This window comes from Callospermophilus lateralis, chromosome 11 (genome assembly GCF_048772815.1).
Source record: "Callospermophilus lateralis isolate mCalLat2 chromosome 11, mCalLat2.hap1, whole genome shotgun sequence".
NCBI classification, from domain to species: Eukaryota; Metazoa; Chordata; class Mammalia; order Rodentia; family Sciuridae; genus Callospermophilus; species Callospermophilus lateralis.
Window position 1 is genome coordinate 49,264,270 of NC_135315.1, and position 25,865 is coordinate 49,290,134.

At 39.2% G+C, this 25,865-nt stretch overlaps 1 protein-coding gene and 1 pseudogene across 1 annotated transcript in view; both read left to right on the plus strand.

Moving 5' to 3' along the window:
- The window catches only part of Zzef1 (zinc finger ZZ-type and EF-hand domain containing 1), a 122,349-nt gene that overhangs the window by 79,789 nt on the left and 16,695 nt on the right, over nucleotides 1-25,865 (plus strand). Inside the window, exons 33-44 of the mRNA XM_076871594.1 lie at nucleotides 1,157-1,286; nucleotides 3,124-3,262; nucleotides 5,067-5,232; nucleotides 6,490-6,752; nucleotides 7,833-8,002; nucleotides 10,366-10,516; nucleotides 11,735-11,874; nucleotides 14,564-14,841; nucleotides 15,462-15,636; nucleotides 16,223-16,355; nucleotides 22,206-22,405; nucleotides 23,993-24,112. Coding sequence (XP_076727709.1) covers nucleotides 1,157-1,286; nucleotides 3,124-3,262; nucleotides 5,067-5,232; nucleotides 6,490-6,752; nucleotides 7,833-8,002; nucleotides 10,366-10,516; nucleotides 11,735-11,874; nucleotides 14,564-14,841; nucleotides 15,462-15,636; nucleotides 16,223-16,355; nucleotides 22,206-22,405; nucleotides 23,993-24,112 — 2,065 coding nt within the window. The remainder of the gene's footprint in view (nucleotides 1-1,156; nucleotides 1,287-3,123; nucleotides 3,263-5,066; nucleotides 5,233-6,489; nucleotides 6,753-7,832; nucleotides 8,003-10,365; nucleotides 10,517-11,734; nucleotides 11,875-14,563; nucleotides 14,842-15,461; nucleotides 15,637-16,222; nucleotides 16,356-22,205; nucleotides 22,406-23,992; nucleotides 24,113-25,865) is intronic.
- Nucleotides 18,972-19,469, plus strand: LOC143409845 (cofilin-2 pseudogene; annotated as a pseudogene).

The window sequence follows — 25,865 nt, forward strand, 5'->3', positions numbered from 1 at the left end:
CTGAAATGATGGAAATTTATAGTTTTGAATCTAAAAGGAACCTGCCCATGAGATTATCTACCTGAAATCCTTTATTTAAAATGAGGAGACAGGACAAGGGCAAAATACAGTCTTCCTCAGTATTCTTAAGAGATTGGTTCCAGGACCCCCTCACCAATAACAAAATCTGCAGATACCCAAGTCCCTTATATAAAATATTAACTACCCACATCCTCCCATATACTTCAAATTATTACTTATAATATCCAACAGGGCTGGGGATGTGGCTCAAGCGGTAGCGTGCTCGCCTGGCATGCGTGCGACCCGGGTTCGATCCTCAGCACCACATACAAACAAAGATGTTGTGACTGCCGAGAACTAAAAAATAAACATTAAAAATAAATTTTAAAAAAAAGTAAAAAGTGAATTAATGCTAATAAAATAAATACTTTAAAAAAATATCCAACATAATATAAATGATACTTAAATAGCTATTAAGTTAAATAGCTATTACATTGCTATAGCTATTTATACATTGTTACACAATGTTACACATTGTTTAGGGAATAATGACAAGAAAAAAAATTGATTCAGAACAGACACAATTTTTTTTTCTAATTTTTGATTCAATGATGGTTGAATCTAGGAACATGGAACTCTGGGCTATAGAATCCACAGATACAGAGGGCCTACTCTAATGTATCAAGGCCTTGTAGCAGCTAGTGGTGGAGCTGAAGTCATATGTCCTGACTCCCTTTTTGTGCTGATTCCACTAGGATGTTCTAAGCATGTCCATATAGAACTTTTTTTTTTTTTAAATCACTGTTTTGGCCCAAGAGCCTGGCACATGGTTGGTTCACCTCACCCAGGGTAATCTACTCTGAAAGGGGCTTCTCCATTTTTATTAGCATATATCTAGCAAATAGTAGACAAACCCTGCAGTTTTTAAAAGTAATTGACTTTTCTCTTAAAATGTTTAAAATTGCCCAGTCTATTAGACCCATAGGTCATGGAGTCTGCTAACTAGCGCTTTCCTTGGATATCCAGAGATGCATGCTCCCTCTTCTTCTTCTCTCCTCCCTTCCTCTCTCTCCCCTCATCTCAGTTTTTTTTTTTGTTGTTGTTGTTGTTGTTTGTTTTTTTATGTTTTTTTTTTCTCTTTTTGCCCTTCTTTTAGCCAGTGGAGTGAAGAAGATGAGCTTGCTGATGCCAAGCAGAACTCAGAGTGGATGGATGAGTGTCAGGATGGCATGTTTGAGGCCTGGTATGAAAAAATAGCCCAGGAGGATCCAGAGAAGCAGAGGAAAGTAAGACCTCCCAATTAGAGTGATCTGGAGTTTGGAGAGGAGGGTGTGCTTTGGGCCTGCTGGCAGGCTTTCTCCTGAGAGGGCATTCTGGACCTTCACATCTGGTATTAACCTGAGAGGCTCTGCATGCTGATGTGACTGTCAGTGGCTCCCTCCCACAGAACTAGACTCAAAAAAGAGTGTTTTACAAGGCTGGTGTACTGTGTTAGGTATCAATTCGTTAATTTACAGTGAGAAATAGAATTGTTACAGGACCTGGGTTCTTGTGTCCTTGGGCAGCATATTTTCTTCTTGGAGGCAAGCACCAGGGAGGGTTGTCTGATGAGTGAGGAAGCAGCCATCTGTATACTGCAGTCAGAGCTGCATGATGCAGATGAGTAAGGCACCTGGCTCAGGTGGCCTATCCATCCATCTCCACATTAGGTGTTAACTTTGTTGCTACCACAGGTGCCAGGCTTCTGCTGCCTCAGGGTCATTCGTATTTTATGCTTGAGTGCCTACTTACGCCGACCACTTTGCTCATGTGGCACTTCTGAGGTGCTTGGAATTTTTCTCTGGGCCCACAATTGGGCCTTGTTACTTTTTCTCTCTTTTATGTTAATACCTTATTTGGAGCCATTCTGTATTTCTCAAGTGATGGGCATATTTCCTCTGCTACTATATATCTACTACTATATGTGACTTACATATTTAGTTCCTTCATTTCTAGGCCCTAAAGATAAACTGTACTATAGCCTCCAAATATTTCCAGTAAACAATCTGCTTGCTTATGAAACAGTGCCTTTACTATCTCCCTAAAGTTTTTTTTTTTTAATTTCCTCATTTTTTTTGTTGTTGGTGCATTGTAGTTGTACCTATTGATGGGATTTGTTGTTATATATTGGTGTAGGCACAAAATATAACAATATAATTTGGCCAAAAGTTTATTTCTTAACACTTAAAAAAACATGCACCTTTTGCAGTGTTTCCTGTGTCTGTGAACACTACCAATGTCCAGCCAAAAACCCAAACTAAATATTTGGATGCTATTCTTGGCCGTTCCCTTTTACTGAACCCCACATCAAGTCAGTCACCAAAGTTCCTCATTTCTGCCTCTTGAATACCTCTCAAGTCTGCTCACCTTTCCCTACCCAACTTCTTGCTCAGTTCCAGGCCATATTACCTGTTCATTTGAACAACTTCTGTTGTCATCATTTTCCCTGGCTTTCGTCTTGCCCTCTTCAATCCCTTGTTTTACTCAGCGATCAGGGGAACTTTCAGAACATTCAAATCTAATTCCATTACTCTCCTACTTAAAAACAGTCAATAGCTCCTTAGGCTAGCATTCAAGTTCCTTGTGGTTTAACCCTTTCAACTTTATCTGGTTATTCCCCCGCCTTCTCTATATTCTACATAAAGAGTTATTGCCAATTTCATAAACCCTTGTCTTGCCGTCTTTTGCTTCCTGTAGAACTTTCTATATCTTTTACTTTTATCTGATATGTCTAACCACATTTACCCCCTCCCAGCAGTACGTCTTTCTTCCTCAGGTCTCAACTGAGGAATTTATCTCCTTTGGAAAACCTTCCTTGACCCTCCTAATACCCATTGATAGCCATCCTCTATGTCCTGTAAGCCTCCCAAATTTGTATGTGAAAGCACATATCACACCCAGATGATCATCATCTGCTTGCTTAAAGGATTTCCCAACTAGACACTTAGTTTATTCAGCTTCAAATCCTAGCACCTAGTATAATGCCTGGGTCATCTTGAGTACCTATTGAATGAATGACTTGGTTAATGAATAGTGGCCACATTAGAAAGTCTCATGGTTAATTGTGTTTATTTCACCTTACAGATGCACATGTTTATTGCTCGCTACTGTGACCTGTTAAATGTGGACATCTCTTGTGATGGGTGTGATGAGATTGCTCCCTGGCATCGCTACCGGTGTCTACAGTGCAGTGACATGGATCTGTGCAAAACTTGCTTCCTAGGTAAATTTCAAAGACTAAGTATGTCATATTCAACAGTCATAATTGTTTCTATTTTCTGTGATCTGGCCATCTTTTAAAACCCTCCTTTTACTAAATAGATATACTGCCCATTGGTATCCTCTGACTCTGGCTCTATCTCCCCTGCTCAGTAATCAAGTCCACTGCTCTTATATGACAGCCTTTTATCTCCCACTGTGCTGGGTGGGCACTTAATAAATACTCAGGACCAATGGATATATGTTTAGTTGGGTTTCCAGGAAATTTTTTTTTTTTCTTTGTGGTACTAGGGATTGAATTCAGGGCACATCGATGCTAGGCAAGTGCTCTACCTCTGAGCTACATCTCCAGACCTCAGGAAATAGTTTTTGCTTCTGAATCATGCTGTATTTACAAATAGCAAATCACACACACAAAGAAAACCTTCAAAAAAATCTTTAACTTGTAGGTACTGAGTGAGGCAAAGCATATCAACAGAAGTGAACATTGGACTGCTCTGTGTACACATGGTTAGACACAGCTCCTGCTCTGGAAACATTTATAATCTAGCCGGGAGACTGACTGTAACCACAGATGTCTATTCCAATACAAGGGTGTATATGCTGAGTTATCAATGAGTAGTATAGATTTCTTCTGGAAAAGTTAAGAAGTAGCCATGGTGTTGTTGTAGAAAAGGCTTGTGGAAGAAGTAGAATGAGACTTGGTCTTTGAAGAAAAGAACTAGATGAGTCAAAGGAAATTCTAAAGATGGGGTCACCATCAAGGATAGAATAAGCCCAGGAGGAGAGGAGTGAATGCCTGCAGTGAGTTTAGATGGACACACTTGAGTGTCTGTCCAACCAAGTGATAGATTAGGACAGGTTGGACCCCAAGATACCAGGCTAAGAAATTTGAATAGTTTACAGACAATAGGGAAGGTTTACCAAGCATAATATTAACATGATCAGAGCTATATAGAGAAAACAGTTCTGTCTGTGTGAGAGTATCTTTTAGAAGTCAGTGGTTACAAGAGTATTAGAGCCTGAACCCGGTTGGTGGCAACAAGAACAAAAGTGGTCAAATATGAGGAGTATTAAGCAGAATCTACATCAGGACTTAGAGTCCTGCTGGACTTGGAATAGGAAGAGAGCAGAGCAACCAATCTCCCTTTTTTTGAAGTTCTGGGGATTGAACCCTAGGGCACTCTACCGCTGAACTATATCCCTAGCCCTTTTAAAAATGTGTTTGGTTTTTGGCACAGGGTTTTGCTAATTTGCTTAGGCTGGCCTGGAACTTGTGATCCTCTGCCTCAGAGGCTGAGGCCTCCCAGATAGCTGAGATTGCAGACGTGCACCACTACACCTGACTAGCCAGTACTTTTCACGTCTATCATCTAAATCTCTACTCTCTAGATCTGAGGTTATGAAGTCTGTTTACATCTGTGGTTCTAGAATGATCATTCCTTAGTGTTTGCTGAGGAACATACCTACAGATTCTTCATATTTGTCAGAGGAGAGTCGTGGGAGACAGCTCACAAATTGGCATAGACTTGATTCTGCCAAACAACATTCATGATGGGAATTGGTAATTTATTTAATCAGACTGTGCCACTAGAGAAGTAGGGTCAACATTGCTGAGCAATTCTGTACTGGTATTGTCATTCACATGCTCAGAGGCACTAGGGCAGAGTGTCCTGGTCTCCAAAGGATGCCTGCAGCTCCTGCCTTCCTGAACAGTAAATTGGGAGCAATTCTAGTACTGAGATTGGTTTGTTAGAACTTCTGGGAGCCCTGTGCCCTATCCACCTAATACTTCTGTTTTTCTCCAGGTGGAGTGAAGCCTGAGGGCCATGGAGATGACCATGAAATGGTCAACATGGAATTTACCTGTGACAACTGCCAGGGTTTGATTATAGGCCGGAGAATGAATTGCAATGTGTGTGATGACTTTGATCTTTGCTATGGATGCTATGCTGCAAAGAAATATTCCTATGGGTAGGTCTCAGGTGATCTAGAGCCATGTAACCTTTTCTTTATTTATTTCTTCACTTAAAGAGAGGGTTTCTTATTTTTTTCTTTTCTTTTTTTTTTTTCTAGTGGTACTGGGGATCAAACCCAGGGCCTCACACATGCTAGGCAAGTGCTCTACCATGGAACTATACCCCACAGCCCTCCTTTTATTTTGTGGTACTAGGGATTGAATTCCAGGGGCACTGAACCAATGAGCTACATCCTCAACCCTTTTTATTTTTCAGTTTGAGACAGAGTCTTAGAAAATTGCTTAGGGCCCCGCCAGGTTGCTGAGGGCCTCATCAAGTTGCTGAAGCTGGCCTTGAACTTATGATCCTCTGCCTCAGCCTCCCAAGTCACTGGGATTATAGGAATGTGCCACCACACCAGGCTAAGTAAGGTTTTTATTAAAGTAGAGAGACTAGTGCAGTGAGTCTTCCTATACCCATTGCCCAGATTCAGCAATTAGGAAGATTTTGTTATATGTGTTTAGTTTATTTCTTTTTTTTTCTTTATAAAAAATCTTGAAGCAAATTTGAGACCTTAAATAACTTTTTTCCCATGTACTTTGTCTAAAAATTATAAGTGTTTTCTCACATTACCAAAACACTATTACCACGCCTTGCAAAATTCACAAAAGGCGTATTTTCCACAGGCAGTTCTCTAAAGATTATGAAACCCTGAGCCAAGTGTGGTGGCACATGCCTGTAATCCTAGCAGCTCTGGAAGCTGAGGCAGGAAGATCATGATTTGAAGCAATTTAGAAAGGCCCTTTGAAATTTACTGAAATCCTGTCTCAAAAAAAAAAAAAAAGGGCGTGGGGGGGGCTGGGATGTGGCTCAAGCGGTAGCGCGCTCGCCTGGCATGCATGTGGCCCGGGTTCTATCCTCAGCACCACATACAAAAAGATGTTGTGTCCGCTGAAAACTAAAAAAAAAATAAATATTAAAAAAAAATTTCTCTCTCTCTCTTTAAAAAAAAAAAACAAAAAAAACGGCTAGGGATGTGGCTCAGTGCTTAAGTGCCCCTGGGTTTAATCCCTGATATCCCACCCAAAAAATTGCAAAATCCTGTAATGTAATGTTATGTTCGATGTTTGTGTTTATTATTTTTCTTGTCTTTAACCTTTGAATAACTACAGCCTAGAGGTGACTAATCCCAGAAGCAACTAAACACATGCCCTGGGCCTCTCTTTGGAGCTTCATAAACTCTATAGGCCTTACATATGTCTTACCTTTGCAGCCATTTGCCTACCCACAGCATCACGGCCCACCCCATGGTGACCATTCGGATCAGTGACCGGCAGAGGCTCATCCAGCCTTACATCCACAACTACTCCTGGCTGCTCTTTGCCGCCCTGGCTCTCTATAGTGCACACCTGGCCAGCACAGAGGCTGTAGATGGGGAGAGACTGGACCCCCAGGCCCACAGCAATGCCATCATCCTGCGGAGCCAGTGCATGCAGCTTGTCGGGGACTGTCTGATGAAGGCTCACCAGGGGAAAGGTGACTATTCATCATGCCCAGAAACCAGGACCAACCCTCAGACTGCTTAACCCAGAGGTAGAAGAGTCCAGTATTCCACATGAGGGGCTTACCTGGTGTGGTACTCAAGTCCACAGATTCAGTTGAGAGAAATGATAGCATTCAAGGGCATTTAGTTTCTCTAAAATATTTACATGAAAATATAAGAAAGTATTAGTAATTAAAACTCTTATTAAAGTCTGTGATTGGATTATTTAGTATTTTGATCTACTAAATTTTATGAGGAAGCCTAAATTATTTTTAACATGAAGTACAAATCTACTTCCATGTAACTATTCTAGATGAGAGCTATTTATAAGTAAAATAGTTTAATATAACAGCTGAATGATCTGATTTCACCAAGGATGTTAGGAATAAAGTAAATATTTAGCTGGGCACGGTGGCACATGCCTATAATCTCAGCAGCTTGGGAGACTGAGACAGGAGGATTGCGAGTTCAAAGCCAGCCTCAGCAATAGGTGAGGCACTAAGTAACTCAGTGAGACCCTGTCTCTAAATAAATACAAAATAGGGCTGGGGATGTGACTCAGTGGTTGAATGCCCCTAAGTTCAATCCTTGGTATGCCCACCAAAAAGAAAGAAAAAAGAAAAATGTGTAACTTCTGAGAAATTCACATTTCTCTCTGATAATGAATTCCCCATTCTGGTTATTTTAGAGAATCAGACCTACATTAAATAGCAATGGGTAATATCAGTGCATCAGGACAAGTTTTTTTTTTTTTTTTTCAGTTGTAGATGGACACAATACCTTTATTTTAATTTATTTTTATGTGGTGCTAAGTATAATATTTTTAATTTTTGAAACAGACAATCCTGTTGTATCTTCTGTGTTTTCTTGATAATAAAATGTCCAGACTTTCACCTTCTGAAGTCAGGAACTAAATAGATGTAGATAGCCAGGGATGTTTTTATTAAGTTCTCCTGATTTTGGTTTGTGTAAACCTCAGCCATCTGTTTCTATGCAGTGATAAGTGATTTGAGTCTTTTACATGAAATAATCTTTGTTATAAACTTTTACCTATTCTCTTTCTTCCCTTATAGGTCTTAAAGCTCTCGCTCTTCTTGGTATATTGCCAGATGGTGACTCTACGCCAGAAAACCAATCCCTCCCACTTAGCGTACCTACCCACACATCAGAGGAACAGCTAGAGAAGAAAGTGGTCCAGCCTGCTGAGGAGCCGGCAGAGGCAGGCCCTTTTGTGCACTGCAATGTAAATAGCACTTCTCTATGCAGAGTCATAGTTGAGCTCTGAGAGCCATTCACATGATGAAGCAGAGCAAAATGTTAAAAGTACAGATCCTCGCTAGATCGGGCTGCTGGGTTCACATCCCTGCTCTGTCAGACCTTGGTCATATTACTACAATCTCTGCCTCCATTTTCTCATTTGTAAAATGGGGATGATAATAACAATACCTATGACATATGGTTGTTGTGAGGAGTTATCTTATACACTTTGAAATAACATGTAAGTCATTAGAATGTGTGCATGGTAAGTTCCATGTCATTGTTAACTATTCCTATTATCTGCCTCCTGGTGGTTTTCCTAATGACTGAACAAGATATGCAACTAAAGAAGTTCTTAGTCCTTGTATTGTATATGTGTAGGTATTTTTATGTTCAATCAACAAATAGTTGATACCAAAATCTTACTATTTAGCAAGTAGACACCATAAGTTTATATGTATTTGCATAGACAGAAAAGCCTTTCTGGGTCCAGGTATTGCCTGTGATAGTGACACTTAAAAGGACTGTCTGATGAATATAAAATAATTTTTATTTAATATTTAAGGTAAGGATCTTTAAGACAAAGATTATGTTTAAGATAAACATTAAAATAATTCACCAGAACTTTGGAATTACATTGTCTTCACACAGTGGCACGTGGTACAGGGAGCACATTGAGATCTTTCAGTAAGGCAAGTACCTCTCACAGTCACAGTTGTCTCTTAAAATGGTCTGTATCCATTCTCAGGAGGTTAGGACTGATGTCAGCTAACAGTATCCAGAAAGGGGGAAGCATAAGTTAGCTCCCACTGGGAGAGGACATACCTTCCCCTGTATGTTTGGTGTTACATAACACTTCACCTTTGGCTGCAGAGAGGCAATCAAATTTGGATTTCCCAGACTAAGAGCTGAGCTGCCTCTACCACACACTGAAGTCTTCCCACATCACTTAGATACCTCATATAAGTCTGCATGACAATGGGGGAAAGAACCTAAGGTCCTGATCCACACGCATTCATTTTCTGACCCCTGCTCAGAAAATGCAGACTGAGGGCTCTCATCTTGTGTGTTGGGCAGCTCACCCTCAGATTCCTAATCCCAGAAGTTTCCCAGCTTCAGCAAGAGCCCCCTTAACAAGTCTCATTGCCAGATGAGATTCTCAAAAGGGCAACAGAGGTATGCTTGTTCATTTGTTAAAATAGGAAACAACTAATGCCAGAATGTGTTAAAGAAGGTGCAAGTATGTGGTTTAGAAATGGTGTCTGGTTTGTTTGTTCAAATTATATCTGTTGTGATTTTTTTTTTTTTTTTAATTCTGGGGATCAAACCCAGGCCCTTGCGCATGCAAGGCAAGCATTCTATCAAATGAGCTATATTCCAAGCCCTGACCAAGTGATATATGCAATAGATTTATCAACACCTACCGTATTAACACAAAGTAGATTCTATAGAAAACTTATAGATACATAGCCCACAACTCTGTCCCACAGCCTAAGAATGCTAATTTCTAAATTTTTGTTTTGTTTTGTACTCAGGATTCAACCCAGGGGCACTTTACCACTAAGATGCATTCCCAGCCCTTTTTTAAAAAAAATTTTTGAGACAGGGTCTTGCTAAGTTGCTTAGGGTCTTGCTAAGTTACTAAGGCTGGCCTTAAACTTGCTATCCTCCTGCCTGGGCCTCTCAAATTGCTGAAATTATAAAGGTGCATCAACATGCCTGGAAGTAACTCTCCCCCCAAACCCACTGCCCTGTGGTACTGGAAATTGAACCCAGGGCCTCACACATGCTAAGCAAATGCTCTACCGCTGAGCTACATCCCCCTACCATTCCAAATACCAATTTATATATCAATAAAATGTCTACATCAGTGGAATGGAAACAGTATCAAGCTTCTAGGCTTTAGATTTGGTAGAGTCGTATTTTCGTAATAATATGAAATCTAAACGTTTTTTCTAATGATAAAAATTTGCTTTTCTATTGAAAAAGAACATACATCAAACATAGTCACCATGGTGTACTAGAAGGAAATGGATAACTTTTTCTTTTTCCCAAGGGAAGAACTTTCCATACCTGGCTAAACAGAATGTATTAGAGATCTGGAATAGAACCATTGCTTATGTGACTACAAGGTCTAACAGGGGCATTTGGAAGATGTTTGGAGGAATGTGACACAATGACTGCTATCTTAATGAATCATAGATGTATTTTAAAAATGAGTGGCATTTTTAATAATGAATTCAGAAGTTTTTTAATTTATTAAAACTAATGATAAAATTGTATTATAAATAAGATAAATTTTTGTTATTAAAAACCTTAGTTCTTATACACACACCATCATGTTTTTAGGGAAGGAGAGCTGCAGACAAGGAAATTAGACCTTTGGATTACAAGCAGAGAAGTAAGGCAAATGCAGGTATCTTGTTCATGAAGGATCATTCAGGCCAGACCCACATTCCAAATGTACCTGCAGATGCTCACATACCTCCAGGACTTCCAGGTAAAGAATATCTGGCCAGTACCGTATCTCTTTCATCTTCGAATGTACTCTAGCCTGAGCTTGTTGGTTTTACAAAATTTTATGTTATTCAGCTACCAGTGTTTCTCCATTCAGTTCAGATAGGGCTGATAACATTTTGAAAGTCACCTTTCATTCACTTTGACTGCTTTCCCACCTTATTTATTTCCTGTATTTACTGAGTGTCTCCCATGTGCCAAGCACTATGCTAGACCCTGGGGAGAACAGAGACTGACTCAGAGAGACACACAGAGCCTCCCTCTCACCTCCCCATTCCACCCCCACATCCCTGCTGAAGCTCATAGCCTAGGAGAACTTAAGACAGAGGTATAGGTAAGTGTCATAAGGGACCTTGATATATGAGGATCTGTAGTAGGGATCAACATTCAGGGCAGAAAGTACACCATGAGCAAAGACCCTGAAGTAGGAAAGTCCTGGAACAATACAGAGGAGAAGTCCCTCTTGGCAGGTGTGTAGATATGGGATACAAGATAAAATGAGACCTCTGCAGTGGGGTTCCTCTGCAAAGGCTTTAGCCGCTTGCCTAGGGATTCCAGGCTTCTCAGCCTGCCTAAGGAATGCAATGGCAAGGCGAGAGCCAGGTTGTTAGAGAATTCATGCATGATGCTGAGGCTGAAGAGATCAGAAGCAAGCCTCAGCCTCCTTCTTACTGCAGCCCCTGGTGGCAGATGTGTTCCTTCAGCCCTCTGTGTGGAGGTGGGACTGAGCACCTGGCATTCTGCCTCATATATGGAACCAGCTCTCAGAAGGGGCTGACACTCCACATCCATCCAGGCCATCAAAGTCCTCTGGAGTTGGATTCCCCTGAGGACCAGCATGCTGGTTCATAGGCAGCAAGTATTGTCAACTACCTAACATGCTCCAGAGACATTGCTAGGTGCCCGGGTACAATACTGAAAGAGATAAAAATCAGAAGGGCAGACAATAAATATGAAATGTTAAGTGATAAAATGTTGGCATCTAATTTAAGAGCAGAGTCAGAAGAATGGGGAGGTATGGGAGGGTAACTGCCCATTCCATAGGGAACAGGCAGGCTTCCTTGAGAAGAGGACATTCTAAAAATGTGCTCAGCAATAGTTTTTTAAAGTTCCAGCATTACTCTGGAACAGGACAGCACAGTGATTTACTTGGCATGTATAGAATGTGGCAAAATCTGAAAGTTGGCATTTTACAACACAGATGCTGAAAATTCAGAAGTGTCACCTCAGGAGCCAATAGAGGAAAAGGCAGTTACTCCCAACCCTGAGCAGGTGTTCGCTGAGTGTTCCCAGAAGAGGATTTTGGGATTACTAGCAGCCATGTTACCTCCCCTAAAGTCGGTAAGAGACAGGCAGCATTTCTTTGTAAAGCGGGTAATGTCATACTCAGAAAAAAAAAAAAATGTTGTTATACTAGATGCTGAAGCAGACTGTTAATAACAGTCATCTGTGTACCTCTAAGGGAGGAATTTTCAATTAAAATTATTTTCTTCATTGAGCCCCCACTACATTTTGAATGTATGTATGTTTATACATGTATGTGTGTGTGTGTGTGTGTGTGTGTGTGTGTGTGTAGTATATATTACAATTTACTGGCTTTATTATAATCATTTTTCTATTATTTTATTTTGAAAATTTTTAAGCTAAGAAAATTTTAAAAGAATGAATGAAAATCTATATAGATTTACTAGTTGTGAATTTATCTCTGCATATTTACATATTGCTTATATTTTTTTCCAAGTTTTGAAAATAACTTGAAATGATCACTGACACTTCAGCATGTGTCTCCTAAAAAGACAATCTCCTATATAACTACAGTGTCATCATCATATTTTAAAATTTTAACATTGATAGAGTAGTTTTATCTTATATAGAGGCTATATACAGATTTTTCTAAAATATTCCTTCAAGCATTTTTTTTTTTAAATCAGAATCTACTGAAGAATTGCATTGCATTTACATGGAATACTTATTAGTCTCTTTTAATCGAGTTTTCTCTCCTTTTTGTTTGTTGTGTGTTTTGGTAACTTAATCCCGAAGTCTTCAAAGAGTCTAGACAGTTCAGATATGTCTTCATTATTTTTTATAATTTTCTGGACTCTGCATATTTTTCTTTTTTAAAAAAAAATTGTAGTTGTAGATGGACAGCATGCATTTATTTTATTTGTTTATTTTTTTATGCGGTGCTAAGGATCGAACCCAGTGCCTCCATGTGCTAGGCAAGCATTCTGCCACTAAGCTACAGCCCCAGCCCCATAATGAAGTTCTTTTTGAACTTCAGAATAATTTTTTACCAAGGATTTGGCTAGCATTTTCATTGAATTTACATATTAATTTAGGAATTACTGACATCTTTTATAAGAGTCTCCTTTTTTTGGTGGGAGCGGGGTTGAACAGAGAGGAATTGGACAGAACATTGATGAAACAGAATTTCTCAAGTCTGCAGAGTTTGGGGGAAAGGAGGTGTCCCCAGTACCAAAGATTTGGTCCTCAGGTCTTTTGATCCAAGGGCCTTTTTTAGTGTTTGCTGGGAGATGCTCAGACTTAGCAATAATTTTTGCTTGAGAGTTGAAAATGATTAACGAATTAGTCACAGTTCACAGGGGCATGTGTCTGTCATGAAAAGCAGTGTGTTCCTCTTGGTATATAAATGTACAGGGATAAAGAATGAGTCATAAATTCATACCAATCCCTGCAGTTATCATCATAAACCACAGGTTCATTCTAGTTTTTTCCTTTTTTGTCTTTATAACTCCTGTCTTTAACAGTGAGATCCGAGATCCCATTATCATTTATATGATTACTTATTTGATCAACCTCCCAGCTGCCATTCTTCTTCTTTCAGAGGTGTCCTTGTCTCCCTCTAGACTCTTGACACTCTGCCCTATGCCTCTACTGGTAAATATTTCCTTTCCATGCCTGGGGCTGTCCTGATGTCAGGGTACCCCCTTGCATTGAGGCCACCCTCACCCACAGCAGGCTGTTACTCAGCACAACATTCTCCTTAGGCTGCATGAAAATGCATGCCAGGCTAAACTCCCCACTGGGACGCCCTCACCCCTCCACAGGTGCTCAGACACTCACTTCAGGCTGCACTGCCACACTGATGCCCCCATTCAGAACTCAACTCTTGACTCTTGAGCATGATTCCTGGGAAGGCCTTCCTCACCCCATCTGTACTCTGCTGTTCCTGATATGGAAACTCTTTGCCCCATGCTTGGACTCTGACTGCAGCCCACACCAGCTCAGTCCTTACCTAGATGCCTTCTTCATTCTTGGACACAGTACCCCCACAGGCTGCCCCTTCAAGGGCATGCCTTCTTGAGAATCATTTTTTATTTCTGAGAACATTTTTTGTTGTTGTTCTTCGGTGCTTTGTTTTCATATTATACACATAGTGCCCTCTTGAATCACACTGTAGATAACAACTCACAACGTGCTCCCTCTTGGTATATAAACCTAGAGAGAGAGAATGAATCATAAATTCATTCCAATCCCTGTAATTATCATTGTAAACCACAGGCTCTTTATCCAAATGGTATTTATAATGAAGAATTGGAAACAAAGTAAGTTAATGGGCAGTATTTAAAGAAAGAAAACTAACTTTAAAATTGCTAATTTGTTTTACATGTGTTACATGTTAATGTACTTAGAAAAAGGTTGAAAGGCTATTCATTAATCCATTAATAGCTGTTATCTCCTGGACATTGGTGAAAGGGCAGATTATGGAAAGCATTAATTTTTGTGTATTTCTGAGTTATTTAATTATTTTACAATGGACATATCAGGAGGGGAAAACATCCAAACATTTAAGTTTACTTTTTAGGGTAAAGGATTTGGAAAGTAGGACCATAAGATGATATTCAAGAATATTTATTTTGCAATTGATCATACACATGCCATTTATGAAAGCCACTGCATAATTCTTTTGGCACTAGGCCAGTTGTAAATAATACTCAAAGGGGATGAAGAGTTTAGCTGATCTGGTTGCGTGAATCCTCTACTGAAGAGCTCTCCCCTCTCTTGGCAGGGTCCCACAGTTCCCCTGATAGACCTGGAGCACGTCCTCCCACTCATGTTTCAGGTTGTCATCTCCAATGCAGGCCACCTGAATGAAACCTACCACCTCACCCTGGGTCTTCTTGGCCAGTTAATCGTCCGTCTTTTACCAGCAGAGGTAGATGCCGCAGTGATCAAGGTTCTCTCAGCCAAACACAACCTGTTTGCTGCAGGGGACAGTGCCATTGTGCCAGATGGCTGGAAGACCACCCACCTACTCTTTAGCCTAGGAGCTGTATGTCTAGACAGGTAACCTTGGTTCTCACTCACCCGCCACCCCCACACCACTCACTGTGGTGTCCATTTGAGTCAGAGGACTGACTGGTGATACATTTTAGGTGCTACAGTGCTGTTGATGAGAATTTCCTTTGGCCATAGAATTGGTTTAATGGAAATGCTGTCATTCCACATTAAACGGCTGAGCCTCAGCACTGCCTGCTGATTTAATACTCTGATTATTCATATTCTGTTGTATTTTGTCCTGAGAGCATTAAATGTAGGTCTTGGGGTTAAAAATCTATTTCCTATGAAAGGCACATAACCACAATACCAAATTTGGAAAACAGAAATGAAGAAAAAAAGTCAGCCTAATTTGCACTGTATTAATACATCAGCTATTTTAGTGTATTTACTCCTGAGCCATTTTTCTGTGTGTAAATGTGAGTGTGCATGTGTGCATATGCACAGGTGACTTTTTATAGAGATTTTTGAAACCACTTGTAGGCTACCAACCAGCATCTTTCTGGTAGTTTTAAAACTAATTAATGAGTAGCCCTTTGCCTCTGGGTCTGCCTTAGAGTATAGTGAGCTGTAACGGGTTGAGTTTGGAGCCTTGTGCTCTACCACCTAATGGAGCTTTTGCCTTCTAGCCGGGTAGGCCTAGACTGGGCATGCTCCATGGCCGAGATCCTGCGGTCACTTAACAGTGCCCCTCTGTGGCGAGACGTCATTGCCACCTTCACAGACCACTGCATCAAGCAGCTGCCTTTCCAGCTGAAGCACACCAACATCTTCACCCTGCTGGTGCTGGTTGGCTTCCCTCAGGTACAGCAATCAAAGGTCTGCTCACCCCTCCTGTCCTCATCATGTTTATCAAAGACTCTGTGACATATATACATACTGGTATATTTTTCAAGATTGTGGGGTGGGATGATTTGTTCAACTTGCTTTTTTTTTTTTTGGTTTGTGTGTGTGTGTGTTTTCTGGTGGTGCCAGGGATTGAACCCAGGGCCTCACACTTTCAGCTTGCATTTTTAAGTTTAACCATTTGATTCATTTTAGTAACTGGTAATTGGCTTTGAGTAATGAATAACTGTAATGTATTAAATTGCAAAGAACGTCAAATATTGTCTTTCCCTCTGGCATTTATCTTGATCTCATTTCTAATCTTCATGTCTCTCAACTGACTGAGACAAAGAGGGCTATAAAAATATGGCATGTCAGCAGGGGCAAATCAATTCTGTGCTAGGCGTGTGCAACATCCTTTGGACTTAGAGATGAAAAGAGCCCTATCCTTAAGTGCTTGTTGAAGTCTGAGACACAAGAAAAAGGCCTGAATTTGTCCGTGGATATTCTTTCCTGTCTCAGTGTGCTGTTGAGTTGCCTTTTCTGTCTCTCTCTCATGTTTTAGGTTCTTTGTGTGGGGACCCGCTGTGTTTATATGGATAATGCCAATGAGCCCCATAATGTGATCATCTTGAAGCACTTTACTGAGAAGAACAGGGCTGTGATTGTGGATGTCAAAACTCGGAAAAGGAAAACAGGTTTTCAACATATTTACTTTTTCTAAGAATGGAATAAATTGTCTAATCCTTGCATGCCCTAAAATCAATGAAGATATTATGGTTCTTTCCCCTGCATCTGACTTCTTTAGAAAGCAAGTTCCCAAGCTACTTTTTCTTGATCTCTGAAATAATGTGATAGAACATAATTTTGAAGGCCCCTTTCCATGCTATAATTTTGTATATATAGCTCTATTTTTTCAATTGGACAAATATTTAGGTTCTGAACATTTCGTTTTACCATTTGCAGGTATCATTTGTTTTCTTATGTGTAATTTTAACATAAAGCCAGGTGACTGCACATTGAAGATTATGTTGGTATCAGTATGACTTTTCATTTTGTTTCACTTAAAATAACAACTTAAGTTCTTTTGACTTAATTTTCAAACCCCAAACAGTATGGAGTATCTAACCATTATGTTCTCGGTTCAGCTCCTGAAGTAATCAGCTTTCTCCTCAGCTTTAGCACTAAGCAGTGCCAGTGTTGTTTCTGAGCTTTTTTAGAATATTTTTTAGTTATAGTTGTTGATGGACCTTTATTTTATTTATTTATTTTTATGTGGTGCTGAGGATTGAACCCAGTTCCTTACACATCCTAGGTAAGCACTCTACCACTGAGCTACATTCCCAGCACAATCTGAGGGTTTTTTTCACATATGAATGAATGTTCAGTAGTTCCCCAACCATTTGTTGAGCAAACTATCCTTTCTCTATTGAGTTATCTTGGTACCTTTGTTAGAAATTAATTGGCTTATATGCATATATCTATTCATGGATTCTATTATGTTTCATTTTTCTCTATGTCTGTCTTTTACACCAGTACAACACTCTCTTGACTATTTTAGGTTTCTACTAAGACTTGAAATCTGATTCTTTAACTTTGTTCTTCTTTTTGGAAAATTTCTTTGACTCTTCTAGATTTTTGCCTTTCTACATAAATTTTAGAATCAGCTTTTCATTTTGTATTAAAGAAATTGCTGGTAATTGACTGGCATTGCATAGAATCTATAGATCTACTTTGGGAATATTGACTTCAAACTCTGAGTTTTTGTGATTTATCTCCATTTATCTAGGGAATAAATTTAAACTCAGAAAATTCAGGTCTTTAATTTTTGTCAGCCTGACATAGGGTATTAAACTGCCTTCTCTCATTCCTGAATTGGTAATTTGTATCTTTTCCTAGACAGACATTTATTATTTGATTTTTTTCAAAGGATTTTTTTTCCTCTTGTTTCCTTCCTTCCTCCCTTCTTTCCTTCTTCCTTCCTTCCTTCTTTTCTTCCTTTCTTCCTTCCCTCCCTCCCTCCCTCTCTTTACCAGGAGCACTTAATAACTGAACCACATCCCCAGTCCTTTTTACTTTTTATTTTGAGACAGGATCTCACTGAGTTGCTTTGAGCCTTGCTAAGTTGCTGAAGCTGGCTTTGAGCACATGTTCTTCCTGCCTCAGCCTCCCAAGTCACTAGGATTATAGGCATGCTCCACTGAGCCTGGCCCTCTTGTTTTCTGTTTTATTAATTTCTGCTCTGATCATTATTCATTTCTCTGTTTATGCTTGTTGTGGGCTTAATTTCTTTTTTTGCTTTTTCTGGTTTCTTAAATTGAAAATCATCACTGATTAAAGAACTTTCTTCTTTGCCCTAGCATCTTACTGCTATGAATTTCTCTCTATTTGTGATTTTAACCATATCTCACAATTTTTGATATGTTATACTGTCATTTTCATTAAGGTCAGAATATTTTCTATTTTGTAATTTCTTATTTGCTCTGTGGATTATTTTAAAGTTATTTCTGTTATTGATTTCAAGTTTAATTCCTTTATAGTCAGAGAGCATACTGAGATTATTGCAGCTTAGTTTTGGGTTTAAAATTTGACTTTTTTTGTGAAGGCTTCATGAGCACTTGAAGAAAATGAGCGTACTTTGTTGTTGGTGGAGTGTCTCACAGATGTTATTTAGATCAAGTCAATTAACAGTGTTATGAAAGTCTTCCATACCCTTTCTGATCTTCTACTTTTCCTAACAATTACTGAAAAAGATTGTTGAAGTGTATTGTTCATTCTCGTTTCATTATGAGGTGTTCCTTTTTATCCTTGATGATAGTTTTTTTTTGTTTGTTTGTTTGTTTTTTTGTATAGAGATCGATCTCAGGGGTATGTGACCACTCAGCCCATCCCCAGCCCTATTTTATATTTTACTTAGAGACAAGATCTCACTGAGTTGCTTAGTGCCTCACTTTTGCTGAGGCTGGTTTTGAACTCACGATCCTCCTGCCTCAGCCTCCTGAGCCAATGGGATCACGGGCGTGGGCTACTGCTCCCGGCAATAATAGTTCTTGTTCTGAAATCTACATTAATATTTATGTAAGCTATCCTGATTTTTTGAAAAAAAAATAGCACTTGCATGACATGTCCTTTTACTTTAAACATGCATGATTTGACATTTAAATTAAATCTCTTGGCCCACCAGGCCCACTGCCTCTTTGGGGCTACAGCTCTTGGCATGCCCCACACTCTTTTGGCCCTCTGCCTGCCTCTTCTTCTCCTCCTCCCAGAGCCATAGAAGTGGAGCCACTGCCACAGTCACAGCCACAGGCACAATGGCATCTGAAGTTACAGTGAATGATGAAGTTATCAAAGTTTTTAATGATAGAAATTAAGGAAATCTAATACATAAGAGAAGATCAAAAAAAAGAAAGAAAGCAGTTCTCTTCTGTTCAGACAATGACAAATGAAAAATAATTGTAGAGAAGCAAAGCAGATCTTGGTGAGTGACATTGGTAATACTGTGGAGGACCCCTGCACATCTTTTGTGAAGTTACCTCTGAATGACTACCAATGTGCTTTGTATGATGCCATGTACAAAATGATTCTAAAGAAGAAGATCTAGTATTTATATTCTGGGTTCCTAAAAGTGCACCCTTAAAAAATAGGATTACTTATGATAGCTCTAAATATGCCATTAAAAGAAATGTACAGGTATTAAACACAAGTAGCAGGTAACTTACTTGGATGATATTAAGGACCAGTCAACACTTGAAGAGAAATTGGGAGGCAATATAGTAGTTTCACTTGAAGGAAGGCCATTTATCAAATGACTATCAAGTGCCATCTGGATCTTAAGGGGTCTTCATTTCTCCAGCTCAGTCTGTTGGAGAATGTCAGCATTTGGTGTTTTTTGTTTTTTCCCTTTCCACTAGGCCCTTGCAACAAAATGAGTGAAAGAGAGATTTGTTTAAGCAGCCTGCCAGTGATTGCCAGACTCTTTAATATGATTACTTTTATGTAGAATCCATCCCCCCCAAAATAAATAAATAAATAAATAAATATGAATTTCTTGTAGATAGTGCATAGTGAAGGGGTCTTCTTTTTTAATCCAATCTGATAATGCCTGCCTTTCTCTCCCTCTCGCCCCCTCTCTGTCTCTCCACCTATCCTGCCCCCCAGTCCAAGGGATTAAACCCAAATATGCTTTACTACTTAGCTACATCTCCATCCCTATTTATTTATTTTTTGAAACAGGGTCTCAATTAGTTGCTGAAGCTGGCCTCGCAGTTGCAATCTTCCCACTTCATCCTCTCTAGTAGTTGGGTTTACAGGTGTGTGCCACCACATCTGGCTGATCCCTATCTTTCAATTGAATTGTTTAAACTTTACATTTAATGAAGTTATCAGGTTGATTGAGTTTAAATCTACTATCTTCTTACTTATTTTCTATTTGTTTCATCTATTCTTGGTTCCCTTTTTTCCTTCTGCCGCCTTTTGGAGTTTTATTTTTTATATTTTGGTACTGGGTATTGAACCCAGGGGCACATTACCACTGAGCTACATCTCCAACCCTTTTTATTTTTTGAGACACAGCCTTTTTAAGTTGCTTAGGGCTTTGCTAAGTTCCTGAAGCTAGTCTTGAACTTGTGATCATCCTGCCTCATCCTCCTGAGAGACTAAGATTACAGGCATGGGCCATCACTCCCTGCTTGCTTTATTCTTTTTTAATGATTCCATTTTATCTTCACTATTGGCTTTTTAACTCTGTTTCTTTATCTTCTTTTCAATTTTTCTTTTTTCAGTGCATACTACATAAGCACCCTACCCTTGAGCTACATCCCTATCTCTAGCCCTACTTCTTTCTTTCTTTCTCTTTTATTTTTAGCGGTTGTGATTGTTCTAAAGTTTATATTGTACAATTTTAACTCATCCATAGTCTACCTTCAAATATTATACCATTTCCCAATAAAGTAAAAATATTATAACATTTATTTCCATTTCTTGCACTCATTCTTTGTGTTATTGTTGCCACACATTTTATTCTACATGATATAAATGTCACATTTTTTTCCTTTAAAACATTAGAAACTTAAAAAAAAAAAATATATAGGTGGATGCAGTGGTGCATGCCTGTAATCCTAGTAGTTCAGGAAGATCCCAAGTCCAAAGCCAGCCTCAGCAATTTAGTGAGGCCTAAGCAATTTATCAAGACTCTGTCTCAAAATTTTAAAAAGGGACTGGGATGTGGCTCAATGGTTAAGTACCCCTGGGTTCAATCCCTGGTACCAAAAAATGTATATAAATTATATCTTATGTTTAGTTACATATTTACTATTTCTACTGTTCTTCATTCCTTTATATAGATTCCATTTTTCATGTAGTATCATTTTTCTTTGGCCTGAGAAATTTCACATAGTGTTTCTTAAAGTGGAGATTTGCTGCTACAGAATCTCTTAGTTTGTCTAGAGATGTTCATTTTTACCTTATCTTTGAAAGATTTTTTCTGGGTAAAAATTTCTCATCTGAGAGTTTTCTTTGAATACTTTAAAGAGGATTTGCTCATTGTCTTCTAACAAGCATAGATTTTTGGCATGAAGTCTTCTGTCATTCTTTTTTTTCCTCCACAGTTTTTTCTTAGTGCATATAGTTGCACATATGATGGGATCTGTTACATATTCACGCATAAAACGTAACAATATAATTTGGTCTGTGTCACTCCTCAGCATACCCCCTCCCTTCCTTCAAATGTTTTTTTCTGTCTTCTCCCAGGACATCTTCACTCTATGTGGTGAGAAGACAGAATAGTTCCAGCTTTGTTTGAACTTCAGAAATTGTTATGCTTACTGCTTTTTGGTATTTATTTCTCTTGCCCTAGATAGTTTCCTTTCACATATATGCAGGTCAATATTAGCCTAAGACTTATGAGGAACCCTCTTGAATCTCTAAAGCTTTCTCCTACCCACCTCTCTCTCTCTGTATATTTCTTTTGTTGATATTCTGCCCCATGAATTCTAGCTGCTTTGACTTCCCTAAACTTCAGTCTCCATCTCCTCAGTTCCTTGAGATTTCTCCACTCTTCTGGGACATCTGCTTCCTGCCCTGCAGCCTTGAAATTGTCTCCAGATTTCTGGTGCACTGAGGAGCTAATCTAGTTTACATCCCTTTTCTTAGGGATCTTAATCCTGCACTACCTATTGCCCAATGTTTGAAAAACATTGTTTCATATGTTTTCCTCATTGTTCTAGCTGCCTAAGTGGAAGAGTGAATCAATTATCTTACTCCATCCATCTTGTTTGGAAGTGACAGTCTCACGTACTGTTTTTTGAAGATGACCCACTTGGCATTGTGAATTATCCCTCTTATTTGCTCAGTAGATGGGTGACCCAGTACCATTTTTGTGCTCACCTTCAAGCTGGCCTTAAATATAGTGACTACAGTTGAGCCCAGGAGATTGTTTCTGCATTTCTTCTTTTAATAAGGCATATTACTCTGGAAGAGATTTGGCTACAGGAAGCATTAACTATACTTGTTCTGCCTTTCTCTTCTGTCCGCTCTTTCCTCTCCAGTGAAAGACTACCAGCTGGTCCAGAAGGGAGGAGGACAAGAATGCAGTGACTCTCAAGCCCAACTGAGCCAATATTCCCAGCACTTTGCCTTTATCGCCAGTCACCTTCTGCAAACCAGCATGGATAGCTATTGTTCCGAGGCTGTAGAAGCAACTTGGATCCTATCCCTGGCCCTCAAAGGTTTATACAAAACACTAAAGGTAATTGTGAGCCTCTTTCATTTCATAATAATTCTGGCTGTGATTTGACATCTGCAGGAGATTAACAAGGGAGAAATTCCATCTGATTTCAGTGAATGGTTAATCATAGGATCTTGATTATTTTTAGAAATGGTTGGGGCCTTACACAAAGATAAAAAAAATTTTCCCAATAGATTGGTTTTCTATGTTTTTTGTACTGTTTCATGAACTAGGGTATTATGACTTCATGAGGACATGACCTTGGCAAGTGAGAACAAAAGACTTCCGAATGACAGCTCCTCTGGTTCATTGTAGGAGCTGGGAGGAAAAATAAAGGGTGTTAGCATCCCATTGGATCTTTAAGCAACAGGTTTGATCATTGGGGTAGAAGGAAGTAGACAAGTTAATGAGCTGGGTGATATTTGGTAAACTACGGACTAGTGTGATCTTCTTGCCCTGGGGGGTGCTGGTGGAGAAGGGGATCTTTCAAGGATGCATTTCAGCTCACTTGGAGTTTGTAGTCCCTTAACTCTGAAGGGTATTCAGTGGTAGAACTGGTGGCAAGGTCACAGAAGAGACTCAGAAACCACAGGAGACTGGACTTACTGCTCTGGGCCAGCCTTAATTTAAGGGTTTGTACTTGTCAGGTTTTTTGGTTTTTGTGATTTGGTTTTATTGTTGTGGTTGTTGTTTTGTTTTGGGTTTTTTGTTTGTTATATTTATTTTTAGTTGTAGTTGGACACAATACCTTTATTTTATTGATTTATTTTTAATGGGGTGCTGAGGATCGAACCCAGGGCCTCGCACATGTGAAGCGAGTGCTCTACCGCTGAGCCACAACCCCAGCCCCTGTGGTTTTTTTTTTTTTATTCATGGCATTTATCACAATGTCTGATTGATTTCTTTGTTTACATTGTAGTAGGAACAGGAAAATAAACTCCTTGGGGGAAGAAATCTTTGAATCCTTCACTTATTAAATATTTGTTGAGCTTAGTTGCCAAACAGAACTAAGTATGTAGTAGTGAATGAAAAAGGTCCCTGCACTCACAGATCTTCCACTTTAACCATCCAGAGGCTATAAGGAACCTGCAAAGAAGACTGCCTTGGGCAGAAAAAGCCTTCTGAAGAGATAAAATTTGAGGTAATCGGTTAGAAGTCAGCCTTGGAAAACAGAGCAGGAAGAGTAGCAAGCTCCAGACCTTACAGAGGAGGAGGCATGATTGTCACAGAGCTGAAATACAACCTCTGGGGCTTTGGAGGATAAGGCCAGAGAATCAGACAGGAAGCCTTGTCGAACCTTGTCAACCATGATGAGGGGCTTGGGTTTTAGCCTCCACGGCAGTGGGAAGCTCTAGGAAGGTAAAGCTGAGGGATATTACATATAGTTAAGTTTCAAAAATGTTTGTTGAATTAATGAATTAAAGAGTGAATGAGCAGACAGAGGGTTATGGTTAAGGTTCTTTCTACTGACTCTAGAATTTTCCCTGGAAGGTGAGTCTAGGCCACCAGAGTTGAGATTAGTCTCTAAGAAAAGCTTGCTTCTTTCCAATTGACCTTTATCTTCTTTACTCTGAAGTGGCTGTAAATCATTCTTTTTCTCTTTGGCAGGCTCATGGTTTTGAAGAAACCCATGCAACCTTTCTTCAGACTGATCTGCTGAAGCTGTTGGTGAAAAAGTGCAGCAAAGGAACCGGTTTCAGTAAAACATGGCTCCTCCGGGACCTGGAAGTAAGGGACAAAGATGGCTCCTGCTGCTCCTGCCTGGTGCAAGTCTACAGGCCTAGAAGCTAGAAGCTAGAAGCGAAAGCTTGTTCTGGCTGCTTCTGCCCTGTGCACTATAGTTCTTTACAGTTTTTAAAACTCTGCCTTGTTTCTGTCTTCCCTTTTGGAATTAGGAATTATGACACCTGTCCTCCCCTGTCAGGGAAAATGAATTTGATGTTTGTTCAAAGAATATTGAGAAGTATATTATGGAAGCATATAATTGACCATTATATCATGTAATAAAGTGTGCCCTTGAATTATTATTTCCCTTTTTAAAAAGTTCCTTGAGCTAATCAGTTTCTAAATTTGTTCTCACTTATGTTTATTTTATGAGGGATTTCAGTTTATAATTTAATTTTATTGCTATTTCCCTGAGGCCTTAGATTTTTCTTAGTGGAGTTACTGTGATTCCCTGAGGACTTTCTGTGCCAAGTATGCACTCCAGGTGCAGGCACAGCTGCTGCTGCTGCAACAGGGGTAGTACACCTGCCACCCTTGGTGGCACAGAGGCCTGAACTGGAAGAAGTTATTCTGAGTACCAGAGGAGGTTGGCTTAGGGTTATATGCTAAATATGCTAAAATATGAGAGAGCATTTTTTTTTTCCAATTTAAAAATGGGAAAGAGGGCTGGGTTGTGGCTCAGTCATGGAGCGCTCGCCTAGTGTGTGTGGGGCCCTGGGTTCAAACCTCAGCACCACATATAAATAAAATAAAGGTATTTTGTCCATCTACAACTTAAAAATATACATTAAAAAATGGGAAAGTTTTACCATTTATTTTATTTGTTTATTTATTTGTTCTTTTTAGTTGACATGACAGTAGAATGTGCTTTGACATATCATACCTGGAGTATAACTTCCCATTCTTATGGTTGTACATGATGTGGAGTTACACTGGTTGTATATTCTTATATGAACATAGGAAAGTTATGTCTGATTCATTCTACTGTCTTTCCCATTCTCATACTCCCACTTTCCCCCATATGAGAAAGCATTTGAACTCTGAATCTTAGAGAATCTTTTAGAGTATTTTTGTTACTTAAACAATAGAACCATACTGCAGAAAATTTCAAAAATATAAAGGAAAGAAAAACTCCAGATTTCACTTTCAAACACAGCTACCATTAGCATTTTGTATATTTCCTTCTAATTTTTTTTCTACATATCTGTAGTAGAAATGTAAATTTATATTGCACAATTCATATACTATTCAAATAAATTGAGGTCATATGACAGGCATTTTTCTCAGTTTCTATGCAGTTTTCATAGCTACAATTTTGGGCTTGACTTTGACATACTGTGGATTGAACCCAGGGCCTCATACATGCTAGGCAAGTTCTTTACCTCTGAGCTACATTCCCAGCCCTATAATCACTGTTTTTCATGGCTATATATGATACAGGAAGGTGCTTTGCAGTTTTTGGTTTTGTTTGTTTTGGTTTTTGCCTTTATTGATACTTCACTGACTGTATTTTGAATAGAACGTTTTACATATTTTATACTCTTCCTAAAGATGAATTACTGGGTCAAAGAATATGAACATTTTTATAGCTCTTTACAGTTTGTCAGAACAAGTTTTGAAAGTATAATATCAGTTTACACTGTCATATAAAGTTAATAAACTTCAGGACCTTCATGGTTGTTATTGCATTTCTTCGATTTCAAGTGTAATTGAACACTTTTTCATGTTTCTGTACTAATTTTACATGTTTTATGTG